Source organism: Verticillium nonalfalfae, assembly GCF_003724135.2.
Source record: "Verticillium nonalfalfae strain VnAa140/NRRL 66861 chromosome Unknown scaffold_72, whole genome shotgun sequence".
NCBI lineage: Eukaryota > Fungi > Ascomycota > Sordariomycetes > Glomerellales > Plectosphaerellaceae > Verticillium > Verticillium nonalfalfae.
In genome coordinates, this window is record NW_021167297.1 from 95,592 (window position 1) to 112,001 (window position 16,410).

Consider the following 16,410-nt stretch of genomic DNA (forward strand, 5'->3'; position numbering starts at 1 on the left):
AGACTGCTGTCGCTGGGTTGTTCAGACCTGGCGCAGGCGAGGGCGTGATATCGTGAGACGTGGTGGCGGATCGAGCAGAGCATGGTATAAAATGGAACCAGTGGTCATATGAGAGGCGGGAAGACCGAACCACCTGATCTCAGGCCCAACGAAAGATGGCAGCGAGGGGGAAACGGGGTCTCATCAGGGCAAGGCCGTCGCCGCCAACGCACCTGCCTGTCAGGAGGTACCGGAAGATCCGAGTCAAGTGAAGTGGTAGGAGGCACCCAAGACTGTGATGTTCCTCAGGCGGAGTGCAGGTGGTGCTGACACGTACCTACCTACTTTACCTAGGTACCTACCCTAGGTAGGTGATGCCCTAGGCAACTAGTAGGGTGCCTAGGGAGGTAGGTACCTAGGTGTAGGCAATCGCTATCGGCGCTAGAATACTGTGAAACCCCGACACCTTTCCCCCGCCTCTCTGGCTGTCAACACCAACCTCTTGTTCTCCTCCATCACCATCACCACCTCGTTGCCAGCAAGCCATCGAGTTCCATATCCCCCCCTCCCCCATCACCTGCCGTTTGGCGTCCCCTCTCAGCAACCTGAACCCTTCGGGCCACTCGCCCCAACTCGAGCCCACCTCGTCATGGTCTTCTCCGATACCCGTGTCTTTGAGTATCATTTACAGAATTGGGTCTCCGCCCGCCGCTAATCGGCTTCATCGACCGATCCCTTCTCGAACGTCCATCTGCGTAGCATGTCGCGACGAGTGCGCGTCGTCCCGGGCTCTTGCTGGCCTTGCAAGAAACGTCGTGTCCGATGCGATCTGACGAAACCCGCATGCCGACGCTGCCTCCTCGAAGGCGCGTCATGCGACTACAATGCGCAGCTCATCCGATGGAGCACCCGGCCGAGCGTCAATCTGTCTCAACCTCTGGCCGAGATGGCTGCTGCGGCCGCACGCCGCTCGCCGTGTCTCAAAATCGAGCCGCCCCTCGCCAATGACGAGCAGCGCGCCCTTGGCTATTTCCAGGGCCGCGTCTGGCCCCTCCTGACGACCGTCCCCAACCCGTGCGCCCCGCCTACGCCTGTTGCCATGCAGCACCGTGTCGTGCTGCTCTCCATGTGCGTCTTTGCTGCCTCTCATCGCTACCTCCAGGACGGCCGCGGCGCCGAGCTCATCACGCCGACCCGGTCCGAGTGTCTGCAGGTTCTGCGCACACAGGTCGGTGGCTGCTGCAGGGACAACAACGACATGCTGCCCACGCTGCTGTTCGCCGTGCTCCTGCTCTACCTGCACGACGGCCTGGTCGAGGGATCGGCCACCTCAGCCACCATGAAGCACCATGTCGGTGTGCTCGCCATCCTCGACCAGCTCGGCGGCCTGACCAAGGTCGTCGGCAAGGGCCAGGAGTCGATGGACATGCTGTTGTCCGAGTTTGCCTCGGCCGATCTGACGACGGCCCTCCTGCAGCAGCGAACCCCCGGGTTTGCACCCGACGTCTGGGATGTCATCGACGAGGGCTCCGTCTGGTGGGGCAGAGACGCCAGGGGCCGGTGCTCTCTAGCAGCCGTCTTCCACGACATGGCGACGCTCGCCACCTACCACGAGGCCGTCAGGACCGGCGCCGAACGCCTCTCGGTTGATCGCATTCGGGCTTTCGAGGCCAGCCTGCAGCCCGTGTACGCGCCACTGACGACGGAGGATCTCGGATCGGACCCGGATGTCGGGGAGCCACTCCCCCTTGGCCAGGGCGAGATCGAGGCTGTCGAGGCGTTCAAGCTCGTGCGCGCCTTCCAACGGACGGCACTGATCTACCTCTACCGCGTCATCTGCGGACTGCCGACATGCCATGCGCTTGTGCAGCAGCACGTCGAACCGTGTCTCGACGGGCTGTTCGAGGTCCACCCGTCTTCCCACATCTATCACTGCGTCATCTTCCCGCTCTATGTCGCCGGCGCCCACGCGCAAACAAGTAAGCGCAGGGCCGGCGTGTCTGACATGGTCTCGGGCATCTTCAATGACATGCGGTTTGGTTCGGTGCGCGCCATCGGCGAGGCACTGCGCGATGTCTGGAGGCGTGACGCGGAACGCATGTCTTGGGCCGACATGTTTGGCTTTCTAAGCCCGTATGCCGTCGTGCTGTGATGTGTTTACCTTGGTGATACGAAGGAAGTGTGAGAGGGAAGGCGAGTGTCGTCGTTATTGTCTTGTATCTTTTGGACCTAGATTGCTGGAATACAAGCTTGTCATTGTTTTAGTCTTTCTCGCAGGCGCCTTGTGACTGTCTGCGTATGCCTGCGCTGCAAGAGGCCACATGTCCCGCCTCATCCAACAGGTTGGGGGGATGGAGTAATGGTTCGGCATCCCTCCTGGGATGTACACTGTCCTGGCAGGTTCCCTCGACAATTGTTCTGGAATACTGTTCGACATTCCAATCTGGACTTGCTGGTGGTGGTGAGGGGGCCTTGTCAGTCTACGTGCCCAGGGTTGAATGTCTTGGGCGCCCACCACCAATCAGTCTGTCCAGCTTCATTGTGGGGCAGCCCTGCCGCATCGTGCTCACTGAATACCTTGCCTGCCTACCTTCCTCGGGCATCCCCGTCTACTTCCAAGCTCGGTCACGCCCTCTGCTGAACTGCCATCCTTGGCCGAACCTCTTCTCGTCTCTGGATTCTCGTTCTATCAGGGGTAACTCGGATGGCGACGGAGGGTCACTGCTATCCGTGATATCAAAAGCAACAATGCTGCTTGGCGCGTTGCTGCGGTCCCCCATCTCAACCACCACCCATGGCTGAACCCCAGCCCCTGCGTCTCATCAGCGAGACCAAGTTCGATCATCGCGTGCCCGATGGCTTGCCCAAGAGCAATCCCACCGTCGACCTGTCCGTCACCTGGGATGCCGCCGCCAAGAACCTCCTCATCTACCGTCCAAGGGACCAGGTCGTCTCCAAGATCCACCAATACGCCCGCCCGGGCACGACAGCCCCAGAGCCCCTCGCTCTCCAGTGGAAACCCGACGGTATGGCATCCCGATCTTCGGAGCTGACAGGCAGGTTGCTGACCGTGGACAAGGTCAATTTCTCGCCGTCGGCTGGAGCGATGGCCACGTGAGACTGATGGGTCTCGAGAACAACAAGGCGGCCCATCATATTCGCGTGACCGAGGACCAGTCTGCCGGCATCACCCATATCGGCTGGGCGTGCAACAGCGTCTCCAAGACAGACAGTGTTCCCAAGGAGGCCGAGACCGCCTCGTGGCGCCATGCCCTCGACGAAGAGCTGCAAACCGCAGGCAACCCTCCAGAACTAGATCTGCCGCGCGAGCTGACGTTTCTCGATGTCGAGTCGTCGCTGCCCAAACTGAGTCCTCTGCCGAGCGCCAGTGCCGGCGAAGGGTTCGTCGATTCCGGGCCCTATTGACTGCCCAGGAGCACGCGGCTGACCACCCCACAGCGAGGATGCCATGGTCTTCACCTTGCGGACTGGTATCGAGTTCCTCTTTCGGCCCTTCAACACGGCCGAGAGCGATGAGGTCTTTGTCATGGTCGTCGGCACCAGTGACGGACGTCTGCACCTCAGCATCTATGATTCGTTCGTCATTGGTGATTTTCGCTATACGCTGCCGAGCGCCATGTACAAGCCAGGCGTTCTGCAGCTCATCCACCATGCCGCCCATCCGTCGGCATCCACCCACTGTCTCATCCTGAAGCATCCTGCCGACGAGGACCGCGCCGTCTATCTGGTTCCCATGGACTTACCGTTTGTCCCTTACTCTCCGATCAACCTCGCCCTCCTCGCGTCCAAGTTGACTACTCTTCAGAAGCTGCTCCGATACGTGAAGCAGTCGCAGCTCCACGCCACGGTCGAGTACAACAACACGCGAGAACTCCCCAGCAAGTTCCTGCGTAGTATTCAGGAGGATCTACAGGGCGCCGACCGTGGGCCGACCGACATTGTCCAGGCTCTCTTCCATACTGTCGTGACTGGCCACACCCACGAGGTCGTCAAGGAATGGCTCGTGGACCAGCTGGCCGAGCGCGTAAGCCCACCCATCTCACGAACCTCCGACCCCCCCAATCCAGCCCCATGACGCTGACCCAGACTAGGGCCACAAACGCTGGGACAAGGCCGCTGTTTCGGGTCTCGAGGCCCTCCGCGCGCTCGTCCACGAGAACCTCCTCCCGGCCCTCGAGCGCTGCGCCGTCATCCTCAGCCGCCTCCGCGGCCTCGCCCAGTTCCACGATGCCCGCGACGACATTGGCTTCTCCGCCGCGCAGGTCGCCCGCGCCATGGACGTCGTCGCCTGTCTGCGTCTCGCCGCCCACCGCGTCCTGCTACACGTCATGGAGGAGCTCGACCTCTTCACCGCCTTCTCCGGCTGGCTGCGCTTCCAGATCGACCGGCTCGCGTCGTCGAGCTCGGCCACCGAGGAGCTCAACGAGAAGGAGGCCGGGCTGGAGAATGGAAAAGTGCTCGCGTACATCCAGCGTTATCTGCTGCGCAGCCCCATGGCGCTCTTCTTCGACCCCGTGGCCGACGACGAGCGCGAGGCCGACTGGAAGTTTGTCCAGAACGAGCCCGCGCTGCTCGACGCTGTCGATGCGCAGATTGCCCGGCAGGAAGATGGCCAGCCCTACATGAAGGCGCTGCCGCAGCTCGCCTTTCTTGTGGCGTACCTTGAGGACCGCGCGAACGGCATCTTCAAGGATATTGCCGAGGCCCAGAAGCGGAGCGTCAGGTTCGGACAGCCCACCAGGATCGTCATGGCTAGCAAACTGTCTAGGATCGACTGTGTCATGGGGCCGATTGTCAACGGCGTAAGTCTGGTCGTTGTGTTGCCGCCTGCTCGCCTTTGCTGACATGGCTGTTCTTTTCCAGAGTGACCTAGAGGACCACGCGTCGACTTTTGTGGCAGCAATCCAGGAGGGCAAAGAAGACGAGCGTAAGTTTCTCGGCCGTGCCGTTTTGTCATCACCCGTGGGTCCCGCCGACTCTGACGAAGCTCTAGTGTACATCTTCCGCACCACCGTGCGCATCATCAACGGCATCAGCACCACGACGTCCAAGACGTGCGCCGCGCTGCGTCTCGGCGACCACAAAATCACCGACATCAAGTTCCTCGGCCACGAGACCCTCGTCCTGCTTCTCCGGACCACCGGCATGTTCAGACCAACCAACCACGTCGAGAAGAGGAGGAAAAGCGCTGACGCCCCATCACAGACAAGAGACCCCTCATCATGCAGCTCCCCATCCAGACGCCCGAGGTCAAGTACGCCTCCTACACCGAAGAGTCCCTCCCTGAGCCCGAGCCTCTCTCCGCCGCGCACGGCTTCGCGTCCTTCACCCTCCCCGAAAGCGGCGGCGGCGGCGCCTGGGTCCCTGTTCGCATGGAGGTCCACCCCCGAAGCGACGTCCGAGACGACATGCCCCCGCGCGTCTGTCTCCTCGGCCGTGACAGGACGACGTGGCGCGTCTTCGCCCTGGAGAAGGATGCCGCCGTGCCGCAACAGCAGGGGCAGGAGGACAAGCAGCAGCAGCAGCAGCAGCAGCAATTGAACACGCCTGGGCGGGACAACGCATAGGAGGTTGTCCGGTTGCCGTCGCGGCGGCCGCTGCAGATCCCGCCCCGACGCTTCACCCCTACGCGCAAGGGGCGAGGCGTCGGGAGTAGTCGGCGGCCGGGGTGATGGTGCCTGCTTGGGTGAAGGCGAAGTAACTGCGAAAGCCATGCGTAGAGGGAAGCATCATGTTGGGCATCGCAGGGGCGCGTTCGGCTGGGTGGTCAGACATGTTGACTGTGGCATGAAAGCTGGGCCGCAGACGAATCACGGCATTGACCAAGGGATTGACCAAAATCAAGAGAAAAAGAAAACGAAAGGTTGATTCTACGCGTAGATACATATGCGACACCCGAAAAATACAAGACTTAGATTCGCCGCGCCTGTCCTTCCCCGCGGGGCTTCGTGATGTCAAAGAACTCCGTCAACCCCTGGACCACTGCCTCGACATTCATGTTGACGAGCGGCATGCGGTCATACGAGTCCTCCTTCATAATGGCCACGAGGGCGAGGTATCGATCAACCTCGCGCAGCATAATCGGTCGTCCGGCGTCGTGCAGGACCATGCAGCTCTCAGCCCAGTTGCACGCGACCTGGTCCTCGACCTTTGCGTTCCATGGCTCGCCCTCGATGCGCTGGCGTTGGGCATCAGAACGGTTCCACGATCCGTACACGTCAGTAATGTCGATAATGACGTCGATGTAATCTGAACAGATTTCGTAAGCGGCCATGTCGGCAGCCGCCGAATCAGTGGCGATGTAGATCTTGGAGAGAACGTCAAAGAGATAGGCCTTCTCGAAGCGGCAGGTACGGCAGAGGTTGGTGAGCATGGCCTCGAGGGTACCGAGCTGGGGGATGAGCTTCTGGATGACCTTGCTGAAGGCCTCAAAGATGGAGTGGTTGTAGATGGATGTGAGGTGGAAGGTGACAGGAGCGTTCTCGAAGCCGTGGTCCGAAAGGTCGTCCTGGATGCGGATGGTTATGTCACGCTGGATATCGAGCTTGTAGTCATCCGAGAGGCCGTCGACCTTGTGGATGAAGACCTCAATGTTGATGTTGGGATATGACCTTTGTAGGTTGAGAATCGTTGTGTTGAGGCGTTGCACGGCCTCGAGGTAATCGTCCTGCGCGTCAATAACCCAGATGAGGGCGCCAATCTCACCAAAGATGGCCTCCATGTCGTAGGTTGGGTTCTCGAAGATATCGATCTGCCCAGGAAAGTCCCAGACCTGGAAATCCATGAACGAGCTGCCAAGTCAGTCAGTACATGCGGGTGCGGGAGAGAATAGGGCTATGCTCACGCCATCGAGTCCTTCTGTATACGCGCCGTCGACTCGAGGAACAGTGTCTCGTTAGGCGGCAGCTTGTGAAAGACGACACTGGATATGGACGACTTCCCGCTCCTGCGCATGGTCAGACTCAGAGTGGCAAACACGCGGTATACAGCCCTCACCTCCTCTGTCCCATCAGGAGCAGTCTCGGCTTGCCCTTGGCTGGCGGCCCCGGGGGCACCTCGACAGGCTTGTCTGCGTCATCCTTCTTGGGGACGCCTCGGCGACTCTGTTCAAAGACACGCTGCAGTGTTAGCGTTGCTGGACTTTCGTGGTTGCTGCTCCCAGCGACTGTTTCTTGCACAGAGGGCTCATCACCAACGTCCGCTTGGAAAGGCGAGAGCTGGCTGTAGGGAGGGGACGAAGTCATGGTAGAGTTGTGGGATGAAGGGCTCAGTGGCAAACTCAGGTGAGCGGTGAGAGCGCCGCGTAGACCGGCCAGTACCCGAAAGGGACACTCGAGGCGTTATTGATAGGTCGCAACCTGGAGACGATTTCGCGTGTGCATTGACGTCCGTTGAGGCCTGACGAAGCCCAGCGCAGCACAGCACACAGAGGCTTGCAAGCTTGCAATCGACACACTGCCGAAGCGCTCGTTCTTCGGGGGCGAAGAAGCAATAAGACGACCTATCCTCGCGGGTCCAGGTTCGCGTCTCCCCTGCCTGGGCGTCACGCTGGTCCGTGAGATGGATGACGGCTCACCGCCGGGATGGGCGGCCAGGCGCAGATGGGATACAGAGTGCGAGGCGGCGGCAGGGCTTTCGTCATGGGATCATAGTGCGAACGGCCGGCCTAGATTGACGGTTTCGAGTTGTTCGCTTGGGGGTGGCCCGGTCTCCCATGCGCCAGGCTCTCGGGCTCAGGCAGGGAGGAGCATGGCCGGGCTACCAATATACATATATTTCATGGGTGTCGTCTCACCGTCGCACGGTTAGGCCGTTTTTGGTGGCTCAGCTCAACGACGACCCCTGTCGTTGACGGGCCATTGCACCACGGGGACTGGCAGAGTTCGACCGGCAAACAGGCTTCCAGGCGCGGGCGCACCCAATGATCGGGGCTCGTCATCCGGGCCACGCGGATCAGTGCGGCGTAACGTTGACGATAGTCCAGGGCGACAGGACTAGGGCCGGGCAGAGCGAGTGACGATGGCGCTCCGTCCATTGGGCTGAGTCTGGTGCCGTCTCTGATCCTTCCTCTCGGGTCTGAGGCTGTGGCTTCATCTTGGCGAGGGCACTACCCAGTCACTGCAGCACGTGAGAGGACGCAAGGCGCGTCAAGGGGTCGGAGCAAGGCCATCCTCGATGGGAAAGGGGAGGAAGCGGAGATGAGATACAAAGGGGAAGGGGATCAAGAGGGCAGACGGGAGCGATGTTGCGGAGTGACGGGGACCAATTGTAAGCGAGAGAATGAGATGGTTCGGCCTCTCACCTCCATGTCTAACGTGATGTAGCGTGGGAACGCCTACCTGCCTGGCGAACAAGGCCTGCTTGCGACTCGAATATGGCCGGAGAGATGGGTTGCGGCTCGAGATCTGCCGTGGTTGACGATGAATGGGGCTCAGCGATTTCGTGGCCTCGCTGACCAGCTGGCTGTTGACTCGCCGTTCCTCGTGGCTCTCGCCGCGCAAGTTCAGAACGAGGTTGCAGTGCAGGGTGAAAGTGAGGTCTGAGAGCGCGAAGTTTCCTCCTTGTCGGGGGCAAGATATCTTGTTGAGAAGGTACCTACGTTGAAGTGATCGGGCGGTGGTGCTCGTGTGATGAGATCTGAGAGGTGAAGCAATTGGCAATTGGCAGCTGGCGACGAGAGGATGGCCACCCCAATCACCCCAATCCAGTCGGGAAGCTGCGCCTGTGCTGCAACAACACAGGCAGGCGGCACCTGAGTAGGTGGGCAAGTACCGCAAGGTAGGCACTTGGCGAGAGCTCCTGCCACTGCCATCTTCCAGGTACCTGCCTCTCCAATCCCCACTCCCATCCTCACAGGCCTTTGATCAGGTAAGCGACGGGTGTCGTCATCTGGCAACGCCGCTGGCAAAGCCGAATGCCTGGCCCCACTCCACTAAGGTAAGGTACCGGCTGCGGACTTCCTGACCTCCTCCACAGCCTCGCCGTCAATTTTCAAAGCAGACGTGTGATGCTACAGGCCAGCATGAGGCCAGCATGATCCCGACCTTTGAAGCTGTCGCTCTCATGAGGAGGGTTTCGAAAGTCAGACACCCGGCTTGGAACGCCCAAAAAATGATGCCACGAAGCTCTTCCTCTTTCCCACCTTGGGGCTCTTCCACAGCTCCTCACCCTTACAATCCTCCTTGTCTGCATTACTCGTCATACCACCGACTCTCGACTCGCCTTCTTCGCACACCGTCGCCATGAGCGGCATTGGTGGCCCACTGCCCATGCTATGACTTGCTATAAGATCAATCCCATCAGGTGCGCTGTTGGTTTTGGTGGATCTCGACTTGAGTGAAGACATGGACTGTCTAGTCAGTGAAGCCGGAGCGGAGCGGACTCGAGATTCTTTTACCTTGGCACTAAGTCTCCGGCTGGTTTTGTGCTGTAATATTGTGGCCACGCCGTGCTGGTCTTCAAGTCCTTGGGTCTCTGCCAGCTCGCTTGCGACTGTCTTGCCGTCCCAGGCGACATTCTCTTCTGATAGTGGTACAAAACGTAGGTATCCTCGACGTGGCAAGACGCCTAGAGACTCTTCCATGTATTTCTGCAACAGGGCCGCGATACGTCTGTTCTTTGTCGGCGCAAACTCGATCGGTAGTCCAGATATGGACATGGTGTAAGCCGAGTCGAAGCTGCCACCGAACAGCATACACGCGCCGTGCTGCAACGTGACTACGATCGAGGACACGGGGCGCTGATATCGGATGGAAAGCTGGTGGGAAAGGTCCAATATGAAATTGAATTCATCGCCAACCTAATCGAGCTTGAGTATTCGAGAGAAATCGGGTTTTGATGGGGAGGGCAGCTTACGATGACGTTTGTGTAGACCTCAGCCATGATGACAGCCTCGCTCCGTATGCGGTCCTTCGCAGAGCTAACTTCTCTGCCTGCCTGGAAGGCGTCTTCGAAGTACCGGCTGCGCGATTGTGCCAGTGTCGGCTGCGATTTGACCTTTGTCGACTCCCTGGTAGGATCGACGGGTAGCGGGCGCGAAACGGACCGCGAGCTTACCCAGTGGCCGTCATTCATGAGCGACTGCAGGGATGTGACTTGCTCCTCCCTCTGCGCCTCTTTGCGCTTGGCGAAGGACAGCTGCGCAGCATTCGATGGGCGGCGTGTCTGCGCAATGGGCGATGGCAGTGATTTGGAATTGTCACCTGTCAACGAGCTGCTCATCGTGGGCAGAATGGGGCCTTGCAACAGTTCAGGTGTCCCTCGAGGTCAAGGGTGTCGAGGCAGATGAGATTCGAGCCAAAGCGTGGGGGAGGTGAGAATTTGATTTTCCAATGAATTCCTTGCAGGTGGAATACCTTACCAGATATCAGACTAGGGTTCACACAGTACCTAAATACCTACCTATATAGGTACCTAGGTAGGTAGGCATTCTGAGGGGAGCTACTACCTGTCAAAAGAGGTCTGCGCGGTGGCCTCCCAAAGACGGGCTGCGACAAACACATGAGCAGGCACATTCGGGGGTCTTGCCCCCATGACGGGGCCAACACCAACAGATGAACGGGTCATTAACGTATCACGGGCCCCCAACGCCATATCCAAACTTCATTCCAGGTCTGTTGGCTTCCGCTTCGCATCGCTCGGTGCTCCTCCCACTCAAGTATCCTGGCCCCCAACAACACGCTCCAAGGCCGGGACCTGACCGCCCCCCTTGCTGTCAGCCCAGGCTACCTACACGACGCGCTCGGCAACCTGCATTGCCTCGTGTCTCAAGTTGATATGGTTTCTCTACACTATCCAGCATCCGAATACGGACGCGCCCATCATCCGATCCTGAGTCTAGACCGATCCGAAATTCGGGCTCAGCTCATGACCACAAAGTACAGGAACAGGGCAAAAAGAACAGATCTGTTCTTCAACGTCGGGTATAAGCTGCGATTCCGCAGAGGATTCAGTATCACAAACACCAAGCGCCGTCCATTACATACAGCCCCCTCAAGATCAAAGGGAGTACCCTCTCATACACCACCTAACGACCTCGGGAACCAAATCAAATATACTGTTCAGTCAGCCGTGTGAACCAAACGATCAGAAACCCATCAGCAGGGTTCACAGACTTCCGCCCAGTCCCACCGAAAACGAACCACCAAGATCACGAAGAAGGCGTTGGGCTCCTCTCCTTGCTCCGGCCCTGGCGCGGCGCAGGCCCAGCATTCCTCTCCAGCACAGCCTGCGTCAGAGCCAGACCGATCACGAGGACCTCCAGCGGCACGAGCAGCACGGTGAGGTACAGGCCTGCGCGGCTCTGCTTACACAGAGTCCCAAAGTGAGGCCGGGAAGCCATGTAGACACCGTCCCACCGGCAGGACCAGCTGTGGATCGTGTCGCTCGACGTCGACGCCCGGATCACGAACGAGAGACCCACGGCGACGATGGCGGCCGTCAGGCACGCGAGCGGCGCGAGGAGGGAGAGAGCGGCATGCGCGCGAAAGTTGTCGCGAATCTGTGAAATGCGTCAACGGGTGGGTGTTCCCGGCGTTGATCCCAAAAATTCAGGATATGCCACTTACGATGCCGACCTTGCTACCAACGAGGGAGACAATGTTGGCGAGGATCACAATGGCGCTGCACGCCACGAGCGTGGTCGTCGGTCGCAGGTCAAAGTCGTCCGGCCACAGCGGCAGCATAAACTCGGCGCGCACATGGGTTTGGTCGTACACAGCGAGCGCGTCCGCCGACACGCCGAGGATGGTGATGCTGGAGCATAGCGCCAGCAGCGTGAGGCCGTTGCGCGCGGCATCGAGGAAGTTGAGGGCTCGGAGACGGCCGAAGCTCGGCACGGCCGGGGTGTCGACTTCAAAGTTGGAAGTCTGGTACGTTGTCTTGCTTTCAGCCATATTTTCTCCGTTTCACCGTCTTTGGATATCGGTGTGTGAAAGTGAGATGGAAGGCCTCCGAGGGACTCAAGTGTTCAAGATTCAGGTGATTACAAGTCAAAGGATGAGTGGATTGGAACCGTTCAGAAAGAACACCCAGAATGAGAGAAAAGGAGACGAGGATGAAGGAACAGCGGACAGCACAGCTGGAAACCAATACCATAGGATCTGCTCCCGTCCTATAGAGGAGTGCGGAAACCCATACTAATAGTCACGCTCTCACCCCAACACACACCACCTAACCGCTTGCTACCTACCACACTCACACGGCATCTGGCCGCCGAGACTGAGACCCAGCGACGCGCCCATGCACGATAGCCGCGCTGGCGAAATGGGACCTCAGTACCGACGGCGCCGATCACCAAGGACGTTCCCGCCCAAAGGTCATGCGGGGTTCTATTCAAGTGCCATATGCAGGAACGGCACGGCGGCACGGCATTGGCTCGGGGCGTGCAGATGTCGTCGCCGCCGCCCCGGCGCTTACCGGCGAGGAGGGGTGGGGGAGGAAATGCGATGCCAGCCCAATCAGCGGTCGTCAAGGTGCCGGGAATAGAAACACCACGACAGCCCATCATCTTACCCATCGACGAATTGCACGCGTGATTCGTTGGTCTCTTTCGTGAAAGTATTCATGCTTTTTTTCTGTTCGCCCTGTCATCGTCCTGGGCGATGGGCTTGTCGTGAGACACGCGCTTGTATGTCTAAGATGTCTATCTACTCTTTCCTTCCACTGCCTCTTCTATTGCCGCGGCCGAGAGAGCTGCTCAGCACGCATGCAGCTTGAGCACACACCCCAGGCCTGCCAGACTCGACGCTTCAGGGTCTCCTAGGCGCCTGCGCTACTTTCAGCGCCGTTGTGTCCTGTATCCGGCCTGCCCATGCCGATGCCCTTTCTCCGCCCCCGAATGACAGCTTCCATGGCCCGCCCCACGGCTGGCATATCCCCCAACATGGTGAGGTGTCCCCTGTGTGTCCTCTGCCGCCCCCCTCGGACGAGTTCGTATCCCTCTGGCAGCTGTGCCTCGCGTGCGAGAACCACGCCGTCACCAGGCCTGAAGACGAGGTCGTCATAACAGTCCGCATGAGCAATGGCGTCTCGTCCAGCAACTTTGACAGCGTACACTGTCGGCGTGTCCTTGCCATACATGAGGGCGATGGGTGGGTAGACGTTGGCCTCGGAGAAGGCCGGTTTGTGTGCCAGCTCGGCCCGGAAGTGCTTTACCTCTGCGAGGGTGCGCTTGAGATACGCAATGTTGCGGGCGCGATTCAGCGTTGGAGGCGGGATAGAATCTGACCCAGCGCCGAAAGGAGAAGACCGGGTGTCTGGCGGAGGCAACTTTGGAGCTGTGCTGTCGACTTGCGGATTGAGGAGGCGGTCTCTTGTGAATTCGGCATTGCGAGTCATATCGCCGACGGAATTACTCAGATGCTGGCTGTAACGCTTCTCACTGTAACTGCTACTGCGATTGCGAAGAATGGACCCAAAGCCGGTTGCCGGCTTCGGGTTCAGGGCTGGGAGGGCCGTATCGGTGGCTGGGCAAAGTCGGTATTTGACCCAGTCGTCAGCGCTATGAAAATCGATTCGATACTCTTCCTTGGTGTCCTTGTCGATGAAGCAAAATCCATCTTCTGGAAGAAATGCAAACGTCGTCCGGAGGGAAAAGTTAACCTGTGCGGTCAGGATCTTTTCATTGAACAGCACGGCATCACCATTGCGGAGAGGACCGAGAACATTAATGCAGCGCTGAGGCACACCAACATAGACAACGCCCGAGAAGAGGTCGGGACGCTGGTTGACCACGTGCCGCGTGATCAGTCCGCCTAGACTGTGCGCAACGACAAGGGCACCCCTGGGCTCTTGTGACCCCGGCAGGTTGGATGGTAGCTTCTCCAAAAATGCGATCATTTTCTGTGACAGAAGATGAGGGCTGAGCCTCCAGTCATAGCCATAATCCCAAATGCGAAGCTTGCCATTCCGAGCGTTCTCACAAGACCTGACCTTTTTGAACAGTTTGCGTGAGATGTCAATGGGGCCGATGTTCTGCAGCATACCAGATGGAATGATGCGCTGTTCCATGGTTTCTTCGTCCTCGGGATCCAAGCCTACCTCAAGGTCGGCTTTCCTCAAGTTCAGCCCCACCTTGACCGGGGCCCAGAGCTGGTGATGTGGCGCCTCTGCAGAACGCAACACGGAACCCCGATATCCCCCAAGAATGACCAGGTCGCCTGTCAGCGTCTCGAGCACGCGATCGAGGGCTGCGGCATCGTCGTCCTCTTGACTGAAGGCTGGGAGCTCGGGAATGGGCGCAATGCTCGGTTCGTCGAATGCTTGGAACATCTTGCGCTGTGAAGCAAATTTGGGCATGCTAGGCATTTTAAAGCTTGGCCTGTCCGGCAGGCTGTCTCTGATCGCTTTCATCCTGACATTGGCCATTTCGCGTACGTCATCGAACATGGTCTCGTCACCGAGAGAGGAGACGCGAGACAGCGAGTGATAGAGAATCGAGTCATCCGAGTTCGTCCTCCGCAACGAGTGAGCGTTGGATGCTTTCCGATAGAGTGGTGACTGAACTCGTTCGTCTGCGGAGCCATCATGGACCAGGCCTGGCTGTGACCTATTTGCAGGGTAAGAAATGGCGTTGTTATGTGGTCGCGATGGTCGAGCAGTCCTGGGCGCCCCCTGAGACAGTGGCGGCGAGCGAGGTATTCCGGGTGTTGAGTCGGTCTTTTCGGTAGGTGAAGAGGAGAAGAAGGAGTTGGACATGTTGGACATGATGTTTGACAAACTGCTGGCATTGGGGAAAGAAGGAAGAGCTTTAGAAAGCCTCTTGAACGCTTCAGCTCCGGCTGAACCAGAGCGGCGGGCTCTGGTCTGTCCGAAAGAAATAGATTCTAGGGCTCGTTTCGGTTGTCCCGACGGGGAGGCATTCGTCTCATTGGGCACGGAACGCCATGGTGTTGGTAGAGGGCTTTGCGGTGGTGGGGAGTAGCGCTGCTCATGGTAGGTTCTTGGCGGAGAGGCTCGCCTTGATGATGCTCTTGCTGGGCGGTCGTGTTGGATAGAAATTGGCACCGGCAGACTGCCGGGACTGGTCGATTCCTCGTCGCTGGTTGGTGGTGTAACACTGGTGAAATAAGGATTCTCGGGTGCCATGTCCATAGCGGCTGCCTTCTCGGCAGCAGGCGTCCGGGAGAGGGTGAGGCGGGTGGCGGCGACGCTTAAAGCGGGCTGCATGACGAGCTGGGCGTCATCATCTATCAGGCCGTCCTCGCCGGTGGTGTCGTCCGTGTCGAGGGGTTCAAGAGACAGAGGGTCTCTCGTGGCCGCGGCCCGGGCCTCGACGGGCTGTGAAACGGTTGCCATGGTAGTTGCAGTGAAATCCCGAGAACAGGTCTGATCGTTTCATCGGCCAGCGAGCGTTGCGTAGCTGGGGCCAGGCGCGGTTTATGTGGCTGCCCAGCTGCCGGCGGTTCCGGGGGCTGCCCGGAGGGGCAAGTCGGTGGTTCGGATCTCCAATTGGAATCTGTCTACCCCAACGTCATGGACCAAACAAGCCTAATCAAGTCGCTTGGCTGGAGCTGAATGGTTAATGGCAAGCTTGACGTCACTCTCTGATACGTAGCTCGCTGTGGAACTCAAGAAGAAGAAGAAGCAAAGGCTGGGAAAAAAAAAAGGACCAGATAGTTCAGTGCCCTCGCAGACAGAGATACTGCGCCAGCTTATCGGAGCAGTCGTATGAGAGGTTGCTGGATTAGGATTGCGTCGTTTGAAGTCTTGACAGTAGAGGGCACAAGAGCAAGAGCTTAGCTCGGCTGGGCAGAGACGAAAAGAGGTCGGCAGCACCAACGAGGGGTTCGGGCAACAGGGCAAGTCCGAAGGCGCCGAAAAGGCCGCCGAATATGGGGAAAAGTAGGAAGGGAGGGGGGTTTTTCAGCAGCCAAGAGGGATAATGTGGCATGAAGCAAGATGGGGCCAAGAAGATGGATAGCATGTGATCGTATTGTCAGCGAAGCGAGTCTCGCAGGCAATAGGCTCTGGAGACGAATGGAGCGATAACGATGGGGGCAACGTGGTTTTGAAAGGAAGGGGTCAGAAATCTCAAGAATGAGGCCTGCACAAACGCACAGCAGGACTTCAGGCTGATGAGGGTTGAACTGCCATCAGACTCGGGATCCTTTCGTCAGGCGGGACGTCTGGGCGACGGCCATGGCGACGCTGCGCCTCTCTGACTTGTGAAGAGGGGCCTTCCTTCCGCATCGTGCGTGTGCAGGTCTGTGTTCGGGTTCGTTTGGCTCGCGCTTTACTCGTAATCGTCGTTCCATGGTGCTCCTCTTCTTACAATCAGCCGAAAGCGGCGTGGCCGGCCTTGCCGGGGCGCCATTGATGGATGGAGAAGGTGGGATCATTCTCGAAGGCGTGCGCCGTGGGCATTGGACTGACTGACTAGCTAGCCGAGTGTGGGGGGACGTTGATCTT

The 16,410-nt window shown here is 58.9% G+C and overlaps 6 protein-coding genes across 6 annotated transcripts; 2 read left to right on the forward strand and 4 right to left on the reverse strand.

Annotated features, from left to right (window-relative positions):
- Window positions 1-739: 739 nt before the first annotated feature.
- D7B24_008297 (uncharacterized protein) lies at window positions 740-2,131 on the forward strand (the record flags this gene model as incomplete). Its single annotated transcript, XM_028642387.1, has 1 exon — window positions 740-2,131. The coding sequence occupies one exon, from the start codon at window positions 740-742 to the stop codon at window positions 2,129-2,131; it is 1,392 nt and encodes a 463-aa protein (XP_028493833.1).
- Window positions 2,132-2,773: 642 nt separating this feature from the next.
- On the forward strand, window positions 2,774-5,567 carry D7B24_008298 (uncharacterized protein; the record flags this gene model as incomplete). The annotated part of the gene is made up of 6 exons (XM_028642388.1): window positions 2,774-3,005; window positions 3,059-3,380; window positions 3,439-4,024; window positions 4,092-4,802; window positions 4,864-5,166; window positions 5,229-5,567. 6 exons carry the CDS (start codon window positions 2,774-2,776, stop codon window positions 5,565-5,567), a joined length of 2,493 nt encoding a protein of 830 aa, XP_028493834.1.
- A 344-nt stretch (window positions 5,568-5,911) lies between these two features.
- On the reverse strand, window positions 5,912-7,244 carry D7B24_008299 (uncharacterized protein; the record flags this gene model as incomplete). The annotated part of the gene is made up of 3 exons (XM_028642389.1): window positions 5,912-6,791; window positions 6,845-6,946; window positions 6,997-7,244. 3 exons carry the CDS (start codon window positions 7,242-7,244, stop codon window positions 5,912-5,914), a joined length of 1,230 nt encoding a protein of 409 aa, XP_028493835.1.
- Window positions 7,245-9,082: 1,838 nt separating this feature from the next.
- Window positions 9,083-10,221, reverse strand: D7B24_008300 (uncharacterized protein; the record flags this gene model as incomplete). The annotated part of the gene is made up of 2 exons (XM_028642390.1): window positions 9,083-9,799; window positions 9,856-10,221. The coding sequence occupies 2 exons, from the start codon at window positions 10,219-10,221 to the stop codon at window positions 9,083-9,085; spliced, it is 1,083 nt and encodes a 360-aa protein (XP_028493836.1).
- Window positions 10,222-11,149: 928 nt separating this feature from the next.
- On the reverse strand, window positions 11,150-11,894 carry D7B24_008301 (uncharacterized protein; the record flags this gene model as incomplete). The annotated part of the gene is made up of 2 exons (XM_028642391.1): window positions 11,150-11,500; window positions 11,568-11,894. The coding sequence occupies 2 exons, from the start codon at window positions 11,892-11,894 to the stop codon at window positions 11,150-11,152; spliced, it is 678 nt and encodes a 225-aa protein (XP_028493837.1).
- An 865-nt stretch (window positions 11,895-12,759) lies between these two features.
- D7B24_008302 (uncharacterized protein) lies at window positions 12,760-15,297 on the reverse strand (the record flags this gene model as incomplete). The annotated part of the gene is made up of 1 exon (XM_028642392.1): window positions 12,760-15,297. One exon carries the CDS (start codon window positions 15,295-15,297, stop codon window positions 12,760-12,762), a length of 2,538 nt encoding a protein of 845 aa, XP_028493838.1.
- Window positions 15,298-16,410: the final 1,113 nt, after the last annotated feature.